This window comes from Phascolarctos cinereus, unplaced genomic scaffold (assembly GCF_003287225.1).
Source record: "Phascolarctos cinereus isolate Bilbo 61053 unplaced genomic scaffold, phaCin_HiC Scaffold_4;HRSCAF=312, whole genome shotgun sequence".
Taxonomy (NCBI): Eukaryota; Metazoa; Chordata; class Mammalia; order Diprotodontia; family Phascolarctidae; genus Phascolarctos; species Phascolarctos cinereus.
The window spans coordinates 220028934-220048595 of record NW_027555847.1 but is presented as its reverse complement, the minus strand read 5'-3'; the positions used below and the strand labels follow the sequence as shown (position 1 = coordinate 220048595).

The following is a 19662-nucleotide window of genomic DNA, read 5'->3' as shown; positions in this document are numbered from 1 at the left end:
TATATCTCTCCTTTTCATAGCCTAACTCTTGGAAAATCCCTTTGATACCTCTTCTTACTCTCTCATAGTCTGACTTTTTTTTTTTTGTGAGGCAGTTGGTGTTAAGTGACTTGCCCAGGGTCATGCAGCTACTAAGTGTGTAGGGTCTGAGGCCAGATTTGAACTCAGATACTCCTGACTCCAAGGCCGGAGCTTCTGCTGTGCCATCTAGCTTCCCCTATAATCTGATCATCAATGTCATCACTTAAGTGAAACTAAAAAAAAAAAGCCTCAAGATCATGTCATCTTTTTACTCAATAAAATCCAGTGTCTCCCTATTACCTCAAAGATCAAATATAAAATCCTCTTTAGCATTTATAACTCTTCATAACTTGGCTCCTTCTTGCCTTGTACTTACATTCATACAATCTAGCAATTTTGGCCTTCTTACTCTTCCTTACAGAGAATGTTCTACGTACTGATGGCCCCCTGTTTGAGTTGGCTAAGTAGATCTGAGAATCATCAGAATTAGAAATGATAATTGAATCCATGGGAGTTGATGAGATCACCAAGTAAAATAGTACTGAGGGAGAAGAGAAGACGGCCAGAATCTATACAAAGGAAATACAAATAAATTCAAAGAAAAATGCAGGAAAAATTGGGTGGGAGAAAGGATACTAACAGCAAGAAAGGCTTTACAAAGAAAGTGTTAAACAGAATTTTGAACAGAACAAGTGAGGCAGAGGTGAAGTAGAAGTGCATTCCTAGCATGAGGGACAGCCACATAGGTGTTAGATGGAGTAGAATAATGATAATAATGGCCATAGCTTTTACACTCATATAGTTCTCTAGTATGTACAAAGGGCTCTACATAGATTTTCTCTTTTGATCCTCACAACAATTCAGCAAAGCAGTTACTGCTACAGTATTACCTCCATTTTATACATTAGAAACTTAGACTCAAAAATTAAATTACCCACAGTCACACAGCTAACAGGCATCAGAATTAAGGTTTCATATCTGGAATTCTCATGTTTTCAAGTCCCACAATATTACATTTTACTCTATTGATTCTCTTTTTAAAGGTAAAGAAATTAGCTGTTATTGTACACCCCCAAAAAACTATACCTATGTCTACCCTAAAGGATCCTGGCTTTTCTTACCAAATTCACTGTTTGGTGGATTTGGTACTTTCAGAAGAGTCTTATGGGAGTCAGCCTCTCCTAATCTTAGTTCCCACTATGGTTAGGCTGCAATCATATGCTTAGAACCAGAAAGAATCTTAAAGAGCATTGAGGCCAACTTCTGTTTACAGATGATGGAACAGAAGCCCAAAAATCAAAAATGTAAATTGACTTGCCTAAGGTCATACAGGTGAGAGGCGGCAGGGTCAGCATTTGAACCCAGATCCTCTGACTCCAAATCAACTTCTCTTTCTACTGTCTCATACTGCTTTTCTGTTTTTGAAGATAAAAACAATTGGCCACTTCTCTCTACCTTCACAATCCTGTGTCTATACCTACCTAAGGGATCTTTACCTCTCTTAAACAACCACTGCCCACCATGTCTCACCATGCTGCATCCGTACTTTCTGATGAGTCTTTGAAGAGTCAACCTCTTCTAATCTTAACTCCTTTTTTGTTGCGTATTCTGCTTCTCTGTTGACAAGGTCATCATGCTGTTGGCTAATTTCTGGAATTTGAGGAAGCTCTAGGTTTAATTTGCCAGTCCCCCTCTCTTGCATCCTGGTCAATATAGGTGAAGTACTTTTTCTGTGTAGGAGTTTCAGTTTCTTTGTTTCACCTCCACGATTCGTTACTTGGTATTTATTTTTGTTGAGCAGCATTTACTGCCTATTAGAAGCAGCTGGATTTCTTTGTTTTCCATGACTTCATGTTTGCATGCAGATAAGGGCTCAACAGGAAATCTGTTTTAGCACGAATGCTTGGAATTCTTTCGTTAAAGGTCTTTTTTTCCCCTTGTACAATTATATTTCATCTTTCAGGGTAAATTTTTCTTTGTTGTAACCCTTTGTCTTTTGGAATATCATATTCCAAGGTTTTCTCTCCTTTAAGGTTGTTGTTATCAATTATGGGGTGATCCTGATGATGTTTCCTTTTTACTTTTCTTTCTTGTGGTTTGTTACATTTTTATCTTTGACCTGTTTCTCCGACATTCCTGGGAATTTTCACTTTGGGGTTTCTTTCAGGAGATCACCAGCAGATTTATTCTACTTTCACTTTGCCCTTTGTATTCTAGTAAATCTGGGCAGCTTTCATTTATGATTTCTTAAAATATGATGGCAGCTAGGTGGCACAGTGGATAGAGTGCTAGGCCTAGAGTCAGGATGACTTATCTTTGTAAGTTCAAATCTGACCTCAGACACTTGCTAACTGTGTGACCCCAGGCAAATCACTTAACCCTGTTTGCCTCAGTTTTCTTGTCTGTAAAATGAATTGTAAAAGGAAAACAGTTCTAGTATTGTTGCCAAGAAAAACCCAAGATGGGGTCATGAAGAGTTGGAAATGGGGTCATAAAGATTGAATAACAACAGTAGCAACCACAAAGTATGATGAATGGCCTTTTTTTTTTTTGGTCAGGGTTTTCAGAGAGTAAAGCAATTCTTAGCCTATCTTTCTTTGATATTTTTTCAAGATTAGTTGTTTTGTATAGAAGGTACCTCACATCTCCTGCCTCCCTCCCTTTTTTTTGGTTCTACTATTTCTTGTTGTCTCATGAAATCATTGATTTGTTTGGTTTTTCTACTTAAAAAAAAAAGCTTATTTGTTCTCCTTCCAATTCTTTCTTCCAGAGCTATCGTTTTTATTTCATTTTTCAGATCTCTTGCATTGTTACTTCCAGGTACTTTTTCAGTCCTTGTAACCATGTTAGTTTTCTCTTTGTTCATACTTGTTGTAGAGATACTTTCTCCTCTTCTTTTCTGTCTACTGCTTTTTGTGGTCTCTTAAATCAAAAATATTTCTTCTTGGTGTTCAGTGCCTTCTCTTCATTTCTCACTCCAGCCATAATTCTTGATTTGCTACTTTGTGCCAGATCCAAGCTCAGTCCCTGGCCTCACTCTTCGGTGGTATAGTTAGGCCTTCTTTGGTCCAGACCGTGATTTCCTGTGCTCTTGCTAATCATTCCTCCCTCTGCTCGTAGGTCTGTGGGTCCCTTGTCATAGTCCTATAGTTATAGGAGAGCGGTTGGTTCTCCTTTTGCCTGGGACCTGCTTTCAGCTTCTATCCCCCTCAGGGTCTCCCCAGGCAGGCCATTTCTGCCAGATTTCACTTTCTGCCCCGCCATCACTATATTCCGTTAGGTCAGGGCCTCGCCATAGGCTTCCATCCCCCAGACCTTCTTTAGTCACACTTGTTTACTAGAGCTCTTGTTGGCTTTCCTGGTGGGCCCTCACTTCCAGTGCTCCCAGCACTGTGACAGGCTGGGTTTTGTGTAGTCTTACAGTAGGTGAAGTAGCTTCCTGATGTTTCTCCTGGGATTTCTTGATCCTAATTCAATCTGGTGCCTTCTTTAGCTTATTACTGTCAATTTAACCTAACATCTAGCACCTTTTTGTGAGTGACTTCCTTATAGTTTGTGGTATGTATGTGTGTATGTATGTATGTATGTGTGTGTGTGTATACCTATACACACATAAATATATACAGTGTGTATATATGTGTGCATATGGATCTTTCTGTATCTATAAAATCAGCGAGACCTCTGAGTCACAGCATATGGATCACTTTCTTAGCATAATTACAAATTGCTTTCTATAATAGATGGACCATTTCACAATGCATTAGTGTGCCCATCTTTCCTCATCCACCTAATGGTGACTGTTCTCATCTTTTGTCATTTTTGCCAGTTTGCCAGATGAGAGATGAAATCTTAAAGATGTTTGGATTTTCATTTCTCTCCTTAATGATTGGGAGACAGTCTTTCAGATTATTTTTAATAGTTTGTTATTCTTTTTTGAGAACTGTTCATCTCCTTTGATTACTTATGAATTAGGAAATGTCTTTTTGCATTATTGAATCATGGAATTTTGAGAGTTAAAAGGGGCATTAGATAGCACCCAGTCCAGGGGTGGACAACGTTTAGCCCTTTGACTGAATCCAAACTTCACAGAACAAATCTCCTTAATAAAATGATTTGTCCTGTAAAACTTGTACTCAGTCAAAAGGCCATGCCCATGTGTGGCCTCCAGGCTGCAGGCTCCCCACCCCTGACCTAGTCCAATCCCTTCATTTTACAGATGAGAAAACTGAGGCCTACAGGAGCAAAATAACTTGCTTAAGGTCACGGACCTAGTTATTTAAACAGATGGAACTAAAGGATAGGTTCTTTGTTCTTTTCATCATGCCCAGAAGCAGCCAGGGTTTGGGACAAAATGTCCTGAAATGTTGACAGTGTTGCCCAAATGTAGCAGCATGAGAGACAAAGACAGAGAGAAGAAGAGGAGGAAAAAAGGAGAGAGACAGACAGAGAGACAGAGAGAGGAAGAGGAGGAAAGGAGAGGAGAGTGGGGGGTGGGGAGAGGAGGAGAGGCAACCGTTCTCTGACAGTTGGATTAAGAGAATGTTGTATGTGGGGTGGAAAGGGAGCTTGATGTTGGAGTAGTTCAGTCTTTGAATGAGCTGTAGTTTTTGCCCTACTTCTTTACTTCCTTATCCTTCATACCATGATCTGCCTCAAGTTAATTTAGCTCACTCATTGTTACTTTGGCATTTCCTTCATTTCCCACATGATTACTGCAGAAGAGAAATATACAGTTCAGCCTGTGTTAGATATCAGCTTCATTCTTCTTTGGTTCATCTTTGCTGTAGAAAGATAGTGCAGTGGATAAAGCAATGGACCTGGAGCCAAGAAAACCTGAGTTCACATTCTGCCTCAGACACTTACTAGCTGTGCAAACCTCAACTAATCACTTGAGCTCTCTGTGTCTTAGTTTCAGCATCTATTAAATGGGGAACGTTAATAGCACCTGCCTCCCAGGTTTCTTGTGAAGATCTAATGAGTTAATAATAACAATAATAGGATTTATATAGCATTTTAAGTTTATATAGTGTTTAAAGTGCTTTAAAATGTTATTTCATTTTATTCCATTCCCTCCTCCCTAAAAAACAAAACAAAACTGGGAGAGGTGTTAGTATCTCACCATTTTACATATGATGAAACTAAGGCTAAGAGGTTAAGACATTTGCCCGAGGTCACATAGTTAGGAAGTGTCTGAGGCAGGATATAGACTCAAATCTTCCTGACTCCAGGGGCAGCGTTCTATATCCACTGTACCTCCTACTGTCTGTGGCCCTTCACAAACTTTAAAGTGTTACTGAAAATGCTAGCTAGTTGATATTATTATATCTTTTTACTCCAATGGAAATAGAAGCCTTTGAATCAACTTCTTTACTAAATATTCTCTTCTTGTTTCCTATGTGAACCAATAAAGTGTTGAAGAAGAAATGCTGGTAAATTTAGAACACGATGATGAAATACAATAACTTGACTCTAACAGCATGATGCAAACTCTTATTCTTACACAGGCCTTTCAGTAACAGTGATTGTACTTGTGCTTTGTGAATGGTACTTAAAATAGGACTTTTTCTATTTAAACTTTCTGTGTTTTATGGATTTGTTTCAACAAGATTCTGACCTTGTTTTCTTCCTCTTCTTTCCATGTAGGAGTTTTACATGACTTTTTAAAAGCCTGTCTCATTAATTCCTCTTAGTCAAATCTTTGGTCTGTATAGCCAATTTAGAAACACATCTCTTCTCCTCTTTTCAATGATTAACACCTGATTGTGAGCAAAATATTACAGTTTAGTTTCATTCGTTCTTCAACAGGGGTGAGCACAATAAGGCCGAATAGCTCTTAACAGATTGTTGTATAAGATATCAAACTTTTTATGTCTAAAAATATACAGATATGCAGGTTGCATGCCATCTTGGGGAGGAAGGGGGAGAAAATTTAAAACTCAAAAGCTTATGGAAGTGATTGTTGAAAACTAAAAGTAAATTAATTAAAAAATATAGAGAGATATACATAGATTGTATATTCATATGTATGTAGATACACAAATATATACATATATATATATATATATATATTTAAAAGCTTTGTTATAACTTTCTCTTTTTCAGAGGGCTCAAAGCCACAGCTGTGGAAGAAGAGTCTTAGTTTAATTAATAGAAATTCAGGTCAACATTTGTTTAACTTGCTTTGCTGAGAAAACGCTGGTGTGTCATCTCCAGGCAATATCAGCATTTCCGCTTTGGCAGCTGGTCAGAGAAGGGGGCACGAGGAAAATGCTGAATGTGTTTAACTTGAGTTGTGGTTAGGCAGAAAATAGAAATTATTCAATCTGTTTCATTGGAGCTTAAGTTGATTCTGCTAAAGTCCAGATGGAATCTTGCCTTCAGAATTCAGCATTGTTCTCTTGGGCCTCCTTATTATTTCCTCCTTTCTCTGTAGCTGAACCAAGCTGGAGAAAATCACAAAATCAGGCTGACTGGATCCATTACAAATTTATGTCATATAATCTCAACTGGGCCCTCACTATGGGAAGGCAATTCTTTTACACCTCTCTAATTCACTTTCTCACTTAGCACAGCAACTCATTTCATCTCTCCTCAAACCTCCCTTTGCTGCCCATACCAAGGCTGACTAACCCCTATATGTGCACAAGTATCCCATTCCATCCTGTCTTCTTGAGCAAATTTTCACCCCCATCACCCTCACCCTCCCATTTATCTTCAGTATCTCTTTGTCTGCTGGCTGCTTCCCTGCCACCTTCAAACATTCCCATGTCTCCCTCAACCTGAAAAAAAAATGAACCCTCATTCGATCCATCCATCCTCACTAGCTGTATCCACTGCACCATCTTCTACAGCAAAGATGAACTAAAGAAGAATGAATGTCCTATATCTCTTCCCCCTTTTGTGTATCAAAGGAGTATCAAACTCCTTGATAAAGGCCTCTACAGTGGGTTCCTTTTCTATCAGTCTCCTTTTAACTGTCTACAGTCTTGCTTCAACATTCAACTGAAACCACTCCTTAAATGTTATCTTTGATTTCTTGTCAGATCTAATGGTCTTTTTCAATCCTCAGTCTTCTTGACCTCTCTGTAGTCTTTGACACTGTTCATCACCCACTTCCAGGTATTATCTTCTTTCTACGTTTTAGTGAGGCAGCTAGGTAGCACAGTGGTTAGAATGCTGGGCCTGGAGTCAGGAAGACCTGTGTTCAGATCTGACCTTAGATACTTACTAGCTGTGTGACCCTGGGCAAATGAGTTCACCCTGTTTGGCTCAGTTTCCTCTTCTGTAAAATGAGTTGAAGAAAGAAATGGCAAGCCACTCCGTTATCTTTCCCAAGAAAGCCCCAAATGGGATCACCAAGAGTCATACATGAGTGAAACGACTGAATAGCAACGGCTTTCTCCTGTTTCTCCTCCTACGTATTGTAAATATCTTTCTCAGTCTTCTTTGCTGGATCTTCACCCTGGTCACATCATCTATCTGTGAGTAACCCTCAGAAGTTTTTCCTGGACCCTCTTTTCTTCTCTCTCTATCCTATTTCACTTGGTGATTTCATCAGCTCCAAGAGTTCGATTATGCTGATGATTCTCGAATCAACTTATCCACTTAGGATCATAATCTCTCTGCTAACTTCCATTCTTGCATCGTCTCAAAATATACATCTCACAGACATGATAAACTCAGCTTGTACTTAGCAGAGCTCATTATCTTTCCACCCTCAAACACTTCCCATTCATAAACTTCCCTCCTACTGTTGAGGGCAACACCATCCTCCCAGGTAACCAAGATCACTTCACACATGGTAGGCTTTAAGAAATATTTTCTGAATTGAATTGAACCTTGGTGTCATCCTTGATCATACTCTTTTTCACCACTGTCTCCTCTCTCCCTCATATCTAATCTGTTGCCAAGGCCTATCTATTTTACCTCTGTAGCATCTCTCAGATATGCCCCTTTCTCTCCTCTGACACTGCCACCATTTTGGTTTAGGCCTTCACATCGCTTCTGACTAGACAGCTAGCCTATTGCAGTAGTCCACTGGTTGACGTCCCTGCCTATCCTCCACTCAGCTGTCAAAGTGATCTTCCTAAAGCACGTCTAACAGTGCACCACCAGTGGCTCCCTGTTACCTCCAGGATCTAATATAACATTCAAAGCTGTTCACAACTTGGCCTCCTTCTTTTCTAGCCTTTACACCTTACCCTCCCTGCCTTTGACACCTCAATATACTCTTCAGAACATTGACACTGGCCTCCTTGCTGTTCCTTGAGCAGTGCATGGTATCTCCAGTCTCTGGGCATTTTCACTAGGTTGTTCCTCATGCCTAGAATACTCTTTCTACTCATTTCTGCCTCCTGACTTCTTTCAGGTCCCAGCCAAAATTCCATCTCCTACAATAAGCCTTTCTTGATCTTCTTTAATGTTAGTGCCTTCCGTCTGTTGTATAGATGTTATTGGCATGTTGTCCTCCCCATTGGGCCATGAACTTCTCAAGATCAGGAGCGATCTTTTGTCTTTCTTTGTATCTCCCACCATTCACACAGTGCCTGGCACTCGGTCTGTGACTGACTGACTATAGTTGGTTGATGGTTGTTCTTTGTGTTGGAAGAGGACCAAAGTGACATCGCTGTGTCAGGGTCAAGGTACGGTGTGTCTGACTATGGCTAATCAGTCAGTACAAGCTCTGAAGGCTCTACCACAGGTTGGGCACAAATAGTCTACATGAATATTTGGAGTGGAGATGTCTCTAAATTTGCATTTCTCATTTCTTTTGAGCTACTGCGATTCTGCTTTGCATGTAGAGCACAGTGCCTTCTTTGATGCAAGGCATGCCATGTTGGGTGGTCCTGTGCCATCGTCTCCTAAGCCTCATAATCAATTCCATATTTCTTCAGAGAGACCTTGAGAGTGTCTTGTATCACTTCTTCTGACCTGACTGTAATAGTCTGTGCTGACCACCACTTTGGGCAGCATCTTGAAGCTGAGGAGCAAGGATGATTGTTAGACCAGATCAGATACTTTTGGTATGGAAAGTACATTTGAACTCCCAAATAACTAAGAAAGACTTCTATATAGAATTCTTCAAAGAAAACAACAATGACATAATGGCTTTATGTGGTTAATAGGCTCTGTTTTACATAATAAGTTAGAGTTATGTGACTCACCTGCCGATTTTTCCCAACCTACTGTTAGAAATGTTTTCTTGTCTTGGAAAATTGGTGCTAGTAAATAAGGGGATGAGAGAATTCTTCAGAATTCCATCCACATCCTTGAATTTGAATGTTTAAAGGTGTTTTATTAATTGGCTTTCTCTTGCCCAAGTAAGTTGTTAATGGTTTACTAGCTTCCAATCGATCCCCAGGAAAAAAAAATGCATCATCCTTTCCCCATCAGTATTTTATCTTGTCAGAATAGGATTGTAGAATCACCTTAACTATGGGTTTCTCACGCAAATTTCCTTTGATCTTCTTTACCTTATGCATTTCTAAATGGTGAGTCCCCTAGTTCTAGAGCATTCCAATTGCATTTGCTGTGACTTCTCATATCACAGTTTGTATTAGAGCCAGGAAGGATACATTTCCATCTAACCCCTCCAGTTAGCTCACATCTCAGAAGGATGAGACTGTCCCAGATGTGTTAGGTGGTACAAGATATCCTCTGGCCCTCATCCTCTAGTTGAGTATAGATCTGCTATTAAGGATCAGATGTTTTAGGAAGCCTCTTTAGAACTTTTTTTTTTACTATTGTTCTGTTTTTTTTTTACCTTTTGACCTTATGTTCCTGTTTTTTCAAGCTCATTTCTGAAAACATTCCAGTAGACAAGCAAATGCTCACCACTACAAAAATCAAGGCCATCCATTTTAACTCCCCCCAATCAGAATTCATATTCTGAGTGAGACAAAAAGAGACAGAGAAAAGAGACCCACCCACCTACATTCACCCTATTATTCCCCACACCCCCTTTATCTGATCAGTCTCTTTTGCTCTGTTCATTCATAGTGTTTTGACTGGTGCTACCTCCCAGAGGTAGAGACTTTTTTTTTTAAACTATAATGATAATGTCAAAGTGTTCCTTTATAACAAATAAGTAAATTTTCAAAGGCAAAAAACTTTCCTGAAGACTTAAGTGGCAACAACTGAAGTACCTTCTCAACTGGAACAAATCTGAACTCTTTCATTTCTCCTGTCAAGTAGCAACTCTAGTAAATCCTCAATGTTGTCTGTGGCTTTAGCAAATGGCTAGAGTTACAGTAATTCAAAAGAAATTCATGTCCTTGCCAATGCCTATTAGTCACACTTGTTGGAAATCTCCCTGCTCAGCTCAGAACAGTTACACTGCCATCTGGATCCTTCTGGGAAGCCTTTTTCCATTCCCATTGAGGAGTTCCCACACAGTGCAATCTTTATTCCAGATTGGGGGGAGTGGGTAGGGGGATGGAGACAACAGGGTTTTGTGCTTGCTAGGGGAGATAAAGATGCTTTAGAGGCCCAACATGCCTTGCAGATGCCACACCTGTATGGAACATCTGCACCTCTGCCAACATGTGATAATAGGCGGCCCAAGTATAGAAGACAAGTTTCCAACCAGGAAGCACAAATTGAGGTGGTTCAGGTGAGCGTATTTGAGAAATATGAAAGGAAGTAGAGGACCTTTGTATACTAAACCTGCTCCCTAGGACTTCCCTTTCTCTGGGTCATTTTAACTTCTGGCTAATTAGAAAATACTCAGGGATAGTGTTTTCAGGGATATTACCAAAATTTGTGAGTTTTCAGTCCTTTGTCTAAAAAGTGGATTTATCACATTTCAAAACCATCTTACCTTGCCTCAACAGTAGTGGTATTTTGGCTTATGCACATAAGGCTTATGCACATGCATTCCCTTTCGTTACGACCCTCATTAACCCAGTCTTCTTTCTCCAACGTCATGTCATAATCCCCATCACATTTAGCAAAGATCAAAAAGGAGTGACCAGCTGAAGATGAGGAGTAGGAGAGATCTGCCTCCCTCTAATGGGCCAGAAGTTTATTTCTTCATGGACAGCACTTTGTTGACCAACAAAACCTGGCCTTGGTGATTCTCTTTGCTCCCCACTGTTACTTCTTTTCAGCTTTTTTGGAACTAGTTTGTGTGTCTGGTGGTAGAAGGTAGAAAGGTGAGTGAGAACATTGGTATCATCAAAGTGAAAGGAATAATTCAAGACTAGACAGAATTATAGCAGCAGTAATAATAGCTGACATTTATACAGTGCTTTATTGTTTACCAAGCATTTGACTTACAAAATCTCATTTGTGCCTCACAAATACCCTATTATATAGGAAGTGAAAGTATTGCTGTCCCCATTTTATAGATGAAGAAACTGAAGTTCATAGTCTCAAGACCACGTAGCTTATATGTGTTGGAGTCAGGATTGGAAACTAGACCTTTGGGTGACAAAGGTCACGCCAAGGCTTACACTACGCCATACTGCTCGAGCAGAAGAATGGTGAAAAAACATAGTTTATCAGTAGCTTGGCACCAGAATAGTCACATGACTTCTCTGTCATAGCCTTGGCTGTCATTTGGATGAGAATGTGGCCAGTGGGAGCAGCAGCATGTTGGCAAGGGTGAATGGGGGTGAGGAGAAGTTTCGTATTAAAGTACCTTGTATGTAATAGGTACTCAAAAAAAATAGATTGCATGATAAATCACATATAGCCTACTGTTGCTGGACTAGAATTTATAAGATTCAAACAATAGTGAATTTAAAAAGGACCTTGAAAAATGATCTAGGCTCTTTTCCCAAGACCTAGTCAAGACCTCATATACTCCAGTCATCCGCGAGTGTTAATTCTCTCTCCCCTCCCCTCCTTTTTCTTCCTCTCTTCTTTTTTGTCTTGCTCTTCTCTCCCTGTTTCACCCTTTCTTTCCCCCTTCTTACCTCATAAGTGTGTATATATTGAAATCCCATCCTTTCTCTTACTTACTTCTTTTGGAAGTTAAATTTCATGGAGCATTTGCCAGTATCTTACCTAAATCCGTCCTACCTGTTTGTCTTTTCTTGTCCCCAGAGAAGATAAAGATCCAAGCTGCTGTCCAATGAATCTGTCAATGAGATAAATAAATCTCATTGTTTCTATCTCTGTGCATTCTGGGGGAGAATTCCTTCATCTCGCCCATCTTCCTTGGTGATTAGGAAACTAGGTTCCAGAGAGGTTGTAACTCATCTAATTATCATTTACTATTCCTTCTAGTTAGTAATACAGCCAGGATTATCACTTAGGTCATATTCTTTCCAATGATGTCTTCTTGGTTCTGTTTTATTTTGTTTTTTAAGCAAAATTACGTAAACCAAGCCTCTCTTAACCAAAATAAATAAGCAGCAAAGTTTGAGACATCTTTCAGAGAAGATCCCTAAAAGTTTTTCTAGGCATCTGTAAGCATCATGCATCAGAGACTGAAACAAACCAGTTCTATTCAGGAAACACATTCTTGTCCTTTTCCTGTCATAGTAGAGATGAAACATCAGGCTTGGCAAAGCAAAGATATCAAGTTGTTTTTGTTTTGTTTTTTAAAATCTGTAAACCTTAAAAATGCCAAGACCAGTATTCTGTTTTCAGCCCCTCGTGGGTTGGGCCAAAGGCCTCAGGTACTGTGCAGAGCAATGTGAAGCTGCCATAAGTGAGCCAAGCATCAAACGTTTTGGCTCACCAGGAGCTGAAGCTGTCAAGGTTTTGCTTTCTTGTTGAGGATATAAACCCAAGGGATGTTGGCCCAAGGAAGTTGCCCAGGGAGTACTAGGCATTTCAAATTTGATGGAAGAGTTTGCAGCCACGCTGTTGACATCTCTTTACAAACACATTGCTAATCTTTTCAGATCTTTCCGTGTGGCTAAATAAAAAGATAGGCCAAGGTTTGTTCTTATCAACTAGCACAAGTGAGATTGGGTTCTATCTGAACTTTTACTAGGTTGAAAGCACTATTAATTCCAGTAGCCAAGACACAAGTATCTCCCCAATTATATCTTCATGATGACCTCACAGGTAATTGGAATGTGCCGTAGCTGGTTATAATTGGTGTTGGCCTGCTATCCAATTCCTATTTAAGGACAGCGGACTTTTAGGGCTTTGTGCAAAATGTATCCCAGGAGGAAGCCAGGCCAAGCAAGAGGCACAGACAGCTGTATTCTTGAGATGCCAGTTAATCCTGAAGTGGTGATTAATCAAATGCCCCAACACATTTTGCCTTTCATGTGCATTGTCGCCAGCAGAGTGGGAAAAACCATAGGAACTTTTTTACAATATCCAAACCAGCTATCATGGTGCCCCATTCCTAACTCTTTCTTTCCCGGATTCCTCCCCCACCCCAAAATGATTCCTCTCAGCTTTATTGACGAGAGTCACTTAAATGGTGGACATTGAGGAATCCATTGTTTTTGCCTATTTTAGGTCTTTATGTTCATGTTTATATTAACCTTTTCCTCATGTAGCTTAAGATTTCCTGTGGCTATTCCTCCTGGAAGCACTTTGAATCTTAGGCACTTGAACAGAGCTTTTCAAAATTCATTCTCCCCCATTTATCCCTTTTTTTCCCCTAAAACTATTTCTAATGTACAGTTAGATTTCCTTTTGCTCTCCAGCTCCTTCCATCCCCATTAAAGAGCTTACATAACATATGAAATAACTTTTAAGATAATTTTAATTTGTGACACCTCCAGTGTTCAAGAACCTCGGGATTTATTTACAGTCAAAATAACTTAAAACAAAATTTATTATATTTAATAATTTGAAACCAAGCTATAGACATAAGATTTTCATACATACATGACATGCACCCGCCTACACCCAAGTGAAGTGATAATTGGTCAGAAAGAAGGAAGGAAAACTTCAAAAAATATTTTGCCTTTGGAATAAAGAAGTGAAGAACATGAGGAGTTTGGAGGAAATTAGGAAGCCTTGTATGAACTAATACAAGGTGAAATGAGGAGATAATTTAAAAATTAGTGGATTACTCGAAATCCATAATTTTTTTTTAAAGGCCTAGACATTATATTTCAAGAAATGAAAAAGGAAAACTGCCTTGATATCTTGGACCCATAGGGCACGTGGAAATTGAAAGAATCCACTATCACCTTCTGAAAGAAATCCCCAAATGAAAATTCTTAAGAATATTATTGCCAAAATCCAGAGCTCCCTGGTCAAGGAAAAAATACTGCTAGCAGTCAGAAAGACATAATTCAAATACCATGGAGCCACAGTCATGATCACACAAGATTTAGGAGCTACCACTTTAAAGAAGTGGAGGGCTTAGAATAATGTATTCAGGAGGGCAAAGGAGCTAGAATTATAATCAAGAATATTCTACCCAGCAAAATTGAGTATAATTCTGCAGGGAGAAAAATGGATATTTAATGGTATAGATGCCTTTAAGCATTCCTGATGAAAAGACAGAGCTGAATAGAAAATTTGACATTCAAACACAAAACTCAAGAGAAGCAAAAAAAAAAAAGTAAATATGAGAAGTAAATAGTAAGGGACTTAAGAAGGTTAAACTGTTTACATTTCACATGGTAAGATGATTCATGTAACCTCTAAGAACTTTATCATCACTAGAACACTGGAAAGAGTCTTTTTAGAGGGCATGAGTGCGATTCTACTATATTGGGATGGAATGAAAGAGTGAGATAAAGGGATATACTGGGGGAAAGGGGATGAGAGAGAAAGAATGGAGAAACTATCTCACATAAATGAGGCGTGCAAGGAAGAGTTTATACAATGGAGGGGAAACCAGGGGGACAGAGCTTGAACCATACTGTCATCTGTACTGGATCAAGGATGGTAAAATATACATAGAAACACAATTGGGTACAAAAATTCATCTTACCGAAGGGGGTTGGTAGTTTGAAGCAAAACACTCTGAGGAAGGGACAGCATAAAGAAGAGAACGATAAATCTAAGAGATGAGGATGAGAGGAAATACACAGTTAGCAGTCATAACTGTGGGGGGTTTTGTTTGTTTTAGTTGTTGTTGTTGTTGTTGTTTTGGTGAGGCAGTTGGGGTTGAGTGACTTGGCCAGAGTCACACAGCTGGTGAGTGTTATGTGTTTGAGGCCAGATTTGAACTAAGGTCCTCCTGACTCCAGGGCTGGTGCTCTATCTACTATACCACCGAGCTGCCCCAGCAGTCATAACTGTGAATGCGAATGGAATAAATTCACTGATAAAACGGAAAAGGTTAACATAATAGATTAGAAACTAGGATTCAACAATGTGTTGTTTACAAGAAACACTTGAATCAGAAAGACATATGTATTGTTAATATAAGGAAGTGGAGCAAAATCTATTATGCTTCAACTGAAGGAAAAAAAAAGACAGATTGCAATCATGATTTCAGACAAAGTAAAAGCAAAAATAGACCAGATTAAAAGAGGTAATTAGGGAAACTACATTTTGCTAAAAGTTACCATGAATTAATATCAATATTGAACATATATACAACAAATGGTTTAGCATCCAAAATCTTTTTTTTAATTATTTTTTTTTTAGGCAATTGGGGTTAAGTGACTTGCCCAGGGTCATACAGCTAGTAAGTGTCAAGTGTTTGGTCTGAGGCCAGATTTGAACTCAGGTCCTCCTGACTTCAGGGCTGGTGCTCTATCCACTGCACCACCTAGCTGCCCCTAGCATCCAAAATCTTGAAGGAAAACTCAAGAGTTGCAAGAGGAAATAAAAACTATACTAGTAGTGGACCTCAATTTACCCGTTAGACCTAGATTAATCTAACCATAAAATAAACAACAAAGAAATTATGCTTTTGAGTTGAAAATTTTTCTCCCCCTTCCTCCCACCCACCCTCCCCAAGGCGGCACACAATCTGATATAGGCTTTACATTTACATTCCTGTTAAATATATTTTCACATTAGTGAAGTTGTAAGTAGAAATTAAAACCAATAGGAGGAACCATCAGAAAGATGAAACAAAACTCAACAGAAGGTAAAAATAAGTGATAGAGATTCGACTTCCATAGTTCTTTCTTTGGATATAGACAGCATTTTCTGTCCCAAGGCCTCTGGAGATGTCTTAGATCCTTGTAATGCTGAGAAGGGTTCAGTTTAACAATATTAGTCATCGTATAACGTGGCTGTTATTGTGTACAAAGTCCTCTTGGTTCTGTTCACTTTCACTCAGCCTCAGACCACATAAGTCTTTCCAGGTTTTTCTGAAGTCAGCCTGTTCATCATTTGTTATAGCACGATAGTATTCCATTACATTCATATACCACAGCTTGCTCAGCCATTCCCCAATGGATGGGCATCCTCTCAATTTCGCATTCTCTGCCACCACAAAAAGAGCTGCTATGAATATTTTTGTGCATGTGGGTCCTTTTCCCATTTGTTTGATCTCTTTGGGATATAGCCCTAGAAGTACTATTGCTAGGTCAAAGGGTATGCACATTTTTGTAGCCCTTTGGGCATAGTTCCAAATTGTTTTCCAAAATGGTTGGATCATTTGAGAACTCCACCAACAATGTATTAGTGTTCCAATTTTCCTACATCTTCTCCAACATTTATCATTTTCCTGTTTGCCAATCTGATAGATGTGATGTGGTATCTCAGAGCTGTTTTGATTTGCTTTTCTCTAAACAGTAATGATTTAGAGCATTTTTTCATATGACTATAGATGGCTTTAATTTCTTCATATGATAGACTTCTGAAGAATACTGAGTGGAAATCAAAAGGAATATACATTTTCTCAGTTGTGTATAAATACCTTCACAAGAAATGATCATGCATTAAGGCATAAAAACTTAAAAACAAATGAATTATATATTAATAAAGTTCATAATTTTAAACACACACACACACACACACACACACACACACCCCTCCTGGAAATCACTTTGGTAGAATTAGATTTAAGATACTATTTTACACTGAATACCAAAATAAGTTTAAATTAGATATGTAACTTAAACATAAAAAGTCATGTTATTTAAAAAAAATAAATGAGAATGAGATCAGTTACTTTTTACACCTATGCCTAGGGGAGAGATTTCTTAATCAACTCAGACATAGATGTGATTATAAAATACTAACAACAAGAGCAACAATAATAATAATATTTACATTGTGCTTTAAAGTTTGTAAAGTATTTTATAAAAATTATCTCATTTTATATTTATAAAAACCTTGGGAGGTAGATGTTATTATTTATCTCCATTTTTCACATGAGGAAACTGAGGCAGACAGAGTTTAAGTAACTTTTCTGGAGTCATTACAGCTAGTTGTTATGTGTGTGAGGTCGTATTTGAGTTTGGGTCTTTCTGACTCCAGGAAACATGATTACATTACTCTCTGCGCTCTATCCAGTATGTCACCTAGCTGCTTCATAAAATAGATAATTTTGATTACATGAAATTGAAATGCTTTTCTATGAACATTGCTAGGGACATTCATGCTAGGGGGAGAACTTCTTCATCAAATATCTTTGATAACAGACATATAAATAAATGTTCAAGATACATAAATTACACAAATATGCAACATGAACAGGCATTCTTCAGTTAATATGGTCAAAGGATTTGACCAGAATAGTTTTCAAAAGAATTAATATTAACAGCAATTTCCAAAAGTGTGGACACTAATAAGAGACATGCAGATCAAAGCAACTCTAAAGTGTTACCTCATACCCAGCACACTGGCAACGACGACCAGAAACTAGAATACTTAGTATTGAAGGATTTGTGCAAAGATAGGCACACTGATACACTGAGATTTGTAAATTAAACCAACCTATCTGGAAAACAGATTAGAATTAAGAGAGATTCTGCTACTAGACATATAACCCAAGGAAATCAAAAATGGAATGATAAGTCCCGTACACATCAGAATATTCACTGCAGCATGTTTTTTGTAGTATCAAAGAAGTAGGGGGAAAATAGAGCCTAATTGTTTGGGGGATAGCTAAACGAATTGTTGTCCACAAATGTAATGTAGTATTATTGTATCCTAATCAGTATCAAGTATATAAGAATTTGGAGGACTGTAGGAAGGCTTATGTGAATGGAGGTGAAGTGAACCAAAGCGTATCCAGGACCACAGTGTACACAGTATCTATAACAATATAAATGGAAAGAATAAAGAATTGAATTTTTAAAATGATTTTAAATAACTGTGCTTAGCCCCTAAGAAGACTTGAGAAAATGAGATTGTCTCCCTCCATTACAAAAATGAGGAGTTAATTAGTGTGCAATATTGTGTATAATGTTGGACACGGTGGATGTGTTGGCTAGTTTTGTGGAGCTGCTTTTTTAATCATTTTTTAATCTTTGTTACAAGGCATGGGTTGCTGCGTTTGTGTTCAGAAGTAGTATGTTTGAAAATAAATGTGTTGGGAAAATGAAAGCTATACTTAAGCCTACTCATTCTAATTGATATTTAGAGGGCTGCCAAGCAAACCTACCTGCTCTGCTCTATGATAAACTTGCATGTGATTGAAAAGTATTTTAATGTCTTTCCTTAATCCATACATTTTAAGTATAAGCAGATCTTTGTAGAGATGGTTTCCTAGCCCTTTGCTGTCCAATTTCTCTCTCCTAGATACACCAAACGTTTTCTTCTCCTAGCATAGAGTTTCAAAAAATGCAATTTCATGGAAGTATTATTTCCTGTAATCTTGACATTGTATTTCTAAGATTCTTCTCACTATTAAACAATTCATTTTATGATTCTAGTCAACTAAGATACCCCCAGTCTTCTTTCCAATGCCATCCCTCACTCCTGATCTTTTACACATAAAATGTTATGAATCCAGTGGTTAATTATTCACTTAATTATTCTTTGTCTTTAAATCCCAGAGTCAGTCCTTTTGGCCTTCTGTGGAACGATTGGGCATGTTGCATCCTGATTGGGGTGTGTGTGTGTGTGTGTGTGTGTGTGTGTGTAATTAGAGCATAAGCTCCCAGAGAGCAGAAGTTGTTTTACTTTTTCTGTTAGTATTCCTGCTGCTTAGCATAGTATTTGACACATAAAAAGTGTTTAATAAATACTTTTTAATGCATTCATTCATTTGAACTTTCCCAGTATTTTACTTGTGTAATCTTATGTCTACTATCATTTCACCCACAGATTAAAGGTTGAGGAGCTGGTGATGGAACGAAGTCAGTTAGAAGATGATAAGAAAAATCTTGAGATGCAGCTTGAGAAATTGACTCTCCAGGTGAGAGGCCTCACAGTACTATTCAGGCTTGAAATTTGACCTTGCTGGGTTAGCACTCTTCCATGCTCATTGCTTCTTTCTCTCATCTAGGCTTATTTCCCATCCCAGGAACCGTGCAACTGAGGCCTTTCTTCAGATACCTAACTCCTATTATAGTTTGGTGTGTCATCTGACCAGTGGTTTAAATTATGTAAGGGGGGTAATTTGCCAGTACTTCTCCTGAGTGAGAGCCAGGCAGGAAAATGTTTCTCCATTTCTAAAACAAACTTGCATTGTGGATGCAACAATTTTCTCTCCCTTCATTTAATGAATTTTTCTTTCTCATCTCCCTCCTGCTAGTAGCCAAAGAGGATGCTCTATGGCCAGTGACACTGTATGCCTGGAAGCTCCTTTTACAACTGAAAACTCTGGGTAGAAATTAATTAGGTGATGTTTTCTGTGTGGTC

General features: G+C 38.5%; 1 protein-coding gene across 4 annotated transcripts in view; it reads left to right on the top strand.

Moving 5' to 3' along the window:
* Positions 1–19662, top strand: part of MAD1L1 (mitotic arrest deficient 1 like 1) — an 860690-nt gene that overhangs the window by 504730 nt on the left and 336298 nt on the right. For all 4 annotated transcript variants that reach the window (XM_020975224.2, XM_020975225.2, XM_020975228.2 and 1 more), the window contains one exon: positions 19126–19216. In XM_020975224.2, coding sequence (XP_020830883.1) covers positions 19126–19216 — 91 coding nt within the window. The remainder of the gene's footprint in view (positions 1–19125; positions 19217–19662) is intronic.